This window comes from Limanda limanda, chromosome 14, assembly GCF_963576545.1.
Source record: "Limanda limanda chromosome 14, fLimLim1.1, whole genome shotgun sequence".
Taxonomy (NCBI): Eukaryota; Metazoa; Chordata; class Actinopteri; order Pleuronectiformes; family Pleuronectidae; genus Limanda; species Limanda limanda.
Genome location: NC_083649.1, coordinates 4366906 through 4372905, shown reverse-complemented (window position 1 = coordinate 4372905; position 6000 = coordinate 4366906). Strand labels below are relative to the sequence as shown.

General features: G+C 44.0%; 1 protein-coding gene across 1 annotated transcript in view; it reads right to left on the bottom strand.

The window, feature by feature from the left end:
* The window catches only part of tmem132e (transmembrane protein 132E), a 116749-nt gene that overhangs the window by 17482 nt on the left and 93267 nt on the right, over nt 1-6000 (bottom strand). Inside the window, exon 7 of the mRNA XM_061086232.1 lies at nt 3899-4178. Coding sequence (XP_060942215.1) covers nt 3899-4178 — 280 coding nt within the window. The remainder of the gene's footprint in view (nt 1-3898; nt 4179-6000) is intronic.

The following is a 6000-nucleotide window of genomic DNA, read 5'->3' as shown; positions in this document are numbered from 1 at the left end:
CTCTCCGAGTCTGTCTTTTCACTTTGAGAGGCAGCTATTGTTCGGTAATCCTCTGGATTAAACGCCCGACTCCCACCGGGTTCGGAGAGAATTCTTGGAAAGTTCACGATTTCTGCTCCGTCATCACTGAGAAATACACAGTTTATTGTTTTATTTGGCATAATTACCAGCTGGTTTCTTCACAGTTTAACCTCTTAAACCCTTCTGTAATTTCCCTGTCGTGTGAAAAGAGACCTAATTCAACGTAGAGATTAATTTATGCAGTGATCATCAGCCATCCGGCCGAAAAACAAAGAAATCAAAAGTCTGGAATATTGCGCTAGGTGGACAAAAGCGGCTCCTTTTTTTTTACTTTATTCATATTCATGAGCTGGTGGACAATTTGAATCAATCTCCCCGAGACTCAAAGACTCTTTCAGATCCTCCGACAGACGGGAGGGTTTTGGTTGCGAGCGCCATTGTTGAGATACACTCTGTTCATTGGCAGCAAATCAGCATAACAATTTCCCCGTTAATTGTGGAGTGAGCTCTGAGCGGCGGCTTTCAAAACCGCTTTGTGCCGTCGGGTTCCTGTGAAGCGTCAGTCAGCAGAGATCTCGTGTCTGTTTCTCCCTTCGTGGCGTTTCAACACGAGACGCTTCAGGGACGCTCGCTGGTTCTGATCTGGTCACTGAGGCTTTCAGGACGTGACGTGTTGCTGGGAACTTTGACACATGACGGAGAGAAGAGAAAGCTAGGGAGTGACATCCGCCCCCAAGGACACGTGAAATGACCTCTGACGTTATTCGTCATGTTAGCAGTTGTTACTAGTTCGAACTTTCTGATTAGTTTGCATGTTCTCCTTATGTTTGCTCGGGTTTTCTCCAGCTTCCTCCCACAGTCCAGATACATCACAGCACACTGGGTTAACTGGAGACTCCAGACCATAGATTTATATATAAAGACTAGATGTCCCGTCTGCGTTGCCGGCCAACGGAGCCGGACGTCACCACATGGCGGCCATCTTGCCAGAGGCTACTCGCTATAACATAATTATTCATAAGTATGCAGTGTCATATCTACATCTCTGACGTTTATAACAAACCAGACCATTTCAAAATCAGTTGAAAATTTAGCAAGTTATGGTTATTTATCACTACCAACACAATGTTATGGGTGAGCGAGCAACCTCTGGCAAGATGGCCGCCATGTGGTGACGCCCGGCTCCGTCGAACGAGACATCTAGTCTATATATATATCTATGATCCAGACCCCCTGTGTTCCTCAGAGATTAACTGGTATAGATTATAAATGGATGGATGTTGGCGACTCGGTTCTGTTGATGGTCAAGACTCAACCGAAATGAATCCTCACACCTTCACTGACGTTTCATCTGCTGCTAGTTCTCCAATGAAACATCTCAACCACGTCCCTCAACCTAAACGTGTGAGTTTGATGGAAGAGCCATTTATTTACTTTATCTATTCACTACATTTATTACTATTTCTTGATCAGTAAATCAGTTTTGATTAATCGAACATCTCCCGTTGTTTCCACATCACAATCCATCTTTCCAAGTTCACGAGGACTGAGATCACTTCTGAACATGTTATTTATTCATTTCATTTATTTATATATTCACAATTGATGTGAGTCAAGTTACGTCTGGGGCTAAATTGATGTATAATTACTCAAACCTTTCAGCAGATTACAAATGATTTATTGCTCATTTAAAATGACGAATTGGCGACTTTGACTCGTTCCTCCCTGTTTCTCCATCGTCTGACACATCCATCAGGTGACTGTTCTTACCCCCGACAGCCTAAAACTTGGATAATTCACGGTGATCAAAACTCAGTTCACATAAATGACCAGTGAGGCGTCGGTAAATCACCGGGCAGGAGACATAACTTTAGCTGTTTCCTCTTTAAAGGACGTCTGAACGCGACGTATTTATACGCTCTTTATGTCAGGCAGCCCTTTTATTGGACATCAACAGTTCCATAAACATCTTATAATAGACAAAGACAAAAAGGGTGAAGAGGATAAGACAGACGATGAAGAGTGACAATAATATATCAACTTTTTCAGAGAAGTTTCCCAGTTCATAGACCGAGCCATTATCCCCAGAGTTCATAATAACCTTGTGCTCACCAGGGGAACTGCTGAAAGAGTTTGAAGGAGACGTGTTCTGCTCAGGTTCATCTTTTTAAATTGGATTATTCCTTGAGAAAAGGAACGTTCACAACACATCACTGACCTCAGACGGTAAATCGCTGCAGCTCCTCTGTTCAGCGTCTGTCTGAAACCCTCCACTGTGTCTCATTTCAGAGAATGAATCCTTCAGAGGCTGAATTTTAATACCGATTGCATCATACCGGCGAAGGTAGTGAGGGCGGGACAACCTGGTGACGCCAAACCGTCTCATTTGGGTTCGATTTGGTTTTAGCTCCTGTTTCTTTAAAGTAATGAAAACCCCAATCTGCTCTGATTGGCCAGCTACACTTAGTTTGTCAACCGGTTCCAGTTTTTTTATAGCTTGTATTACTGTATATATATATATGCATATTTATTTCATTCTTATTTATCAATGTATTAACTCTTCGATGTATCAACTCTTTATTGTACCCTCGGCACCATTATAAATGAGGGTCTTATTCCTCAATGCGTTTTCCGAGGCTTAAATAAATATTCAATCAATCATTCAATCAGTGCAGGAAACATATTTTGGACTCAAATGTAAGATATTGTGATGTCACGTGAAAAGACAATACTGACAATGTGTTTCAGGAGCTTTAGTGTTTTCTCTCGGGAAGAGGAGCTCCCAAGTTTCAACTTTGCAAAACTTTTAACATAAAACAAACTAGAGGAAAGAAACACTGAGAAATCATCATGTGTTTCCTTCCAAAGCAGAAGAAACACCGGGAATCGAAAACCACGAGACACGTTCCGAACAAACCTCACGGTCCACAAAAGGTATTTGGAAGAGAAAATAGAGATAAACGTTGTAATTACAACTCGAACTCGGCTGCAACCTTCCATCACAGCTTCTCCTCCGTCTCCAGGGTTTGATCCGCAGTAATTGTGGTCGTTGTGAATGCAGCGCCGACACACAGAGTTCGGTTATTACAGAACGTCTCAACCTGTTTGTTTCTTCTCCCGTCGGACTCCACTGTGGCGTCACTGTGTGTTCCCAATATACCGAGGAGCGTATTATCATAACAAAAGACCAAAGCAGAGAAAATCGGTTTGAATAAAGACGTATTATCCTTGAATAAAGTCGTCAACAGACTTTGAAAGAACTCGTCTCCTTTGCTCTGCACCAGCTGCTGCAAACTCAGGAAGACTAATGAGCTCTAAGTTTTAAATCTCACTCCCTGAACCTCTGTTTTGCACGTTTTCATGCTTCTCTCTCAGACGCGTCACTTTCCCTCCCCTGAACTTGTAATGGACAAATTGACTAAGTATGTGTGAAACCTATGTTGTAGTTGGAAAGTAAGTTTTTGTAGCTCTGTCTAAACGCTTTTATGACCTTTCTACATACATATTCAAACTGTTAGTTTATGAGCTGGACTGTTTTAATGGCTTGAACTGAAAACTGTTAGACCCTTTAGACTACCCAAACAACTGAATGTCTGCTTATCTCCAAAGGAAACACATGTAAATCAGTCATCTGTGTGTAGATAGCTCTCTCTCCCTGCGCCTACAGAACCAGTCTGGATTGGCTGAGAGAGATAGCCTCAGTCCTCCTCTATAAGATCATGCATTTGACTGTCCTGCATCTTCACTCTGAGACCCTTGTGGTTTCCCTGTGTTGATCCTTTCTGCAGAAAGCGCCTTATTAAATACACGAAGATAACTTTGGTGTTTCCAGCCTCTTGTATCTCCAGATTTCCATCACAAACTCTAGGCCTCTCACCTTCAGCGTGGTGGACCCCAGCTCCAGGCCCACCAGGACGGTCCGGTCCACCAGCTCAGCTATCCGGGGGTCGGCCACCTTCAGGGAGTCCTGGACCAGGTCGGTGACGTCCACCTGCCAGTCCGGCCCCAGCATGGTGATGACCTGGTCGGTTCCCTCCGTGGACGTGGTGTGGAACTGGGTCAGAACCTTCACCAGGGCGCGCTGGTACTGCAGCGTGCACCCGCGGCTCACCCGCGGCTCGTCCTCGTCTTCGTCCGCGTCGCTGTCTCTGGTGCTCCTGGGACAAAAGAGCAAATATAATATGTAAGTAGAGGAAGACAATACGTTAAATATTCATCTGCCTGGTGTAAAGAATCCAGTAATTCCCAAATTCGCCTCAAACCCCATTCTGGTCTTTTTATCCCACTAATGCCTGATGGTGCAAATACTACACATACCATGAAGGTATTGGAAGTACTCTGCTGCCATCTAGTGGTCGGAGTGGAAAATACATACTAGCCCCTTGGTACTGTGCAGCAAAGTTATTTTGAGATATTATATTTGAAATACTGTGATGATGGAACAGCAATGATTGTTCAGAAACATATGTTGTTATTCAATTTCAAGCAAAAGCAGCATCAATATAATAATCTACATACCAGAGACTGGAAAATGTAAATGTAAAAATTAAATTACGGTTATGCCCCATTATGCCTAATTTCGCTAATTTGCCTCATACCTACATTTTATATCAATGGTATATGCTATATTGAAATTAACAATCTCCACTTAATTTAGCATCTGTATAACAGCCAAAAACACAAATAATATTTTTTTTTATATAATTTATATAAACCAAGATGCCACGTGAGCATGGACCTGGTGCAAGAACATCCAGAGGAAACACATCCGATCACAACTTGTCTCGTCTTTAAAAACAGAGCAGCTGCTGCTGAGCTATCCCAGAGACTGGGGCACAACTCCACATCTCAATTGGCGCCTTCTGTTTTTGTGCGTCCACGCTCATTTTCCAATTTTGACATCACAACACTGATGAGGAAGCTGGCGCCGCTCCACACGGATCCATCACATTATGGATTCTGATGTAGCGGCGAGGAGGAAAACGTCCCCGGCACCAGCAGGGAAGGAGATAAGCACCAAAAAGCAGAGTCTTTGGACCGGCGCCCTTCTTATTTCACAGGAGCCCTGGGCAGCGGGGGTTAAACATGCCAGGTGCCCCCCCCCACCGAGTGCAATCTGCGCTGCAGCAAGATGGACGAGTTCCCCAGCTCCTCTCAGCAGGCCTGACAGTCTGCCAGCTCCTCCTGAAAGAGCTCTCCTCTATTTAATCTCTGCTTTGACTTCACTATCCAGACGACTTGGGATTCAGGAGCTGTCGGCCACAGCGCCCCCCCGACACCACCGAATCAGGCAACACGTCGGATTATCAGGTGAAGCACTTTCGTCCCCGAGGCCTCAGGACGGCTAAGAATAAACTCAGCAGCGGAATGCTTCACCGCGTTCACCTTTTCAACTTTTCACCTAATGGCGTTGATTATTATTAATCCTTCCCTGCAAGCAGCACGTTTCTGCATCTCATTATTCCCCCCCGACACCCCGACCTCCTCTCAAGCTCTTACAGTGTCCTCCTGGCAGATTGAGGAATTAAAGTGCTTCTGTTTTCAGGGTCACCGGTCGTACCTGCACGCTTAAGCAACTTCAAGCTTCACCTCGTGAACCTTCTTCGCTCGGATTACGATCGGTTCACAGAAGTATCACCACCGGCTCTACGGCTGGTTGCATGCATTAGTTTGAAATTAATTTTGAAAAGCACTTTCTCTCAGTCGCTGTGTGATTTTTTTTTGCTACCAATGTGGTAAAAGCTTTATTAATTCAATGGAATAGGACGTTACTGACTTGAGAGTTCAAGCAGACAGAAACACTGCAAACTGTATAAAGTCAAATGAGAATAAGGCCTTCACCTGGAAGTAGAAACTCAGGCTTCACTGTTTGAAAGGAGCCATTTGCAAAATCATGCAAGTGTCACAAATTTGGAAGTTTCTAAAAAAAGGCAAGAATCTAATTTAAATTTGAGAAAATGTTCGGTTTCTGTCGATTTA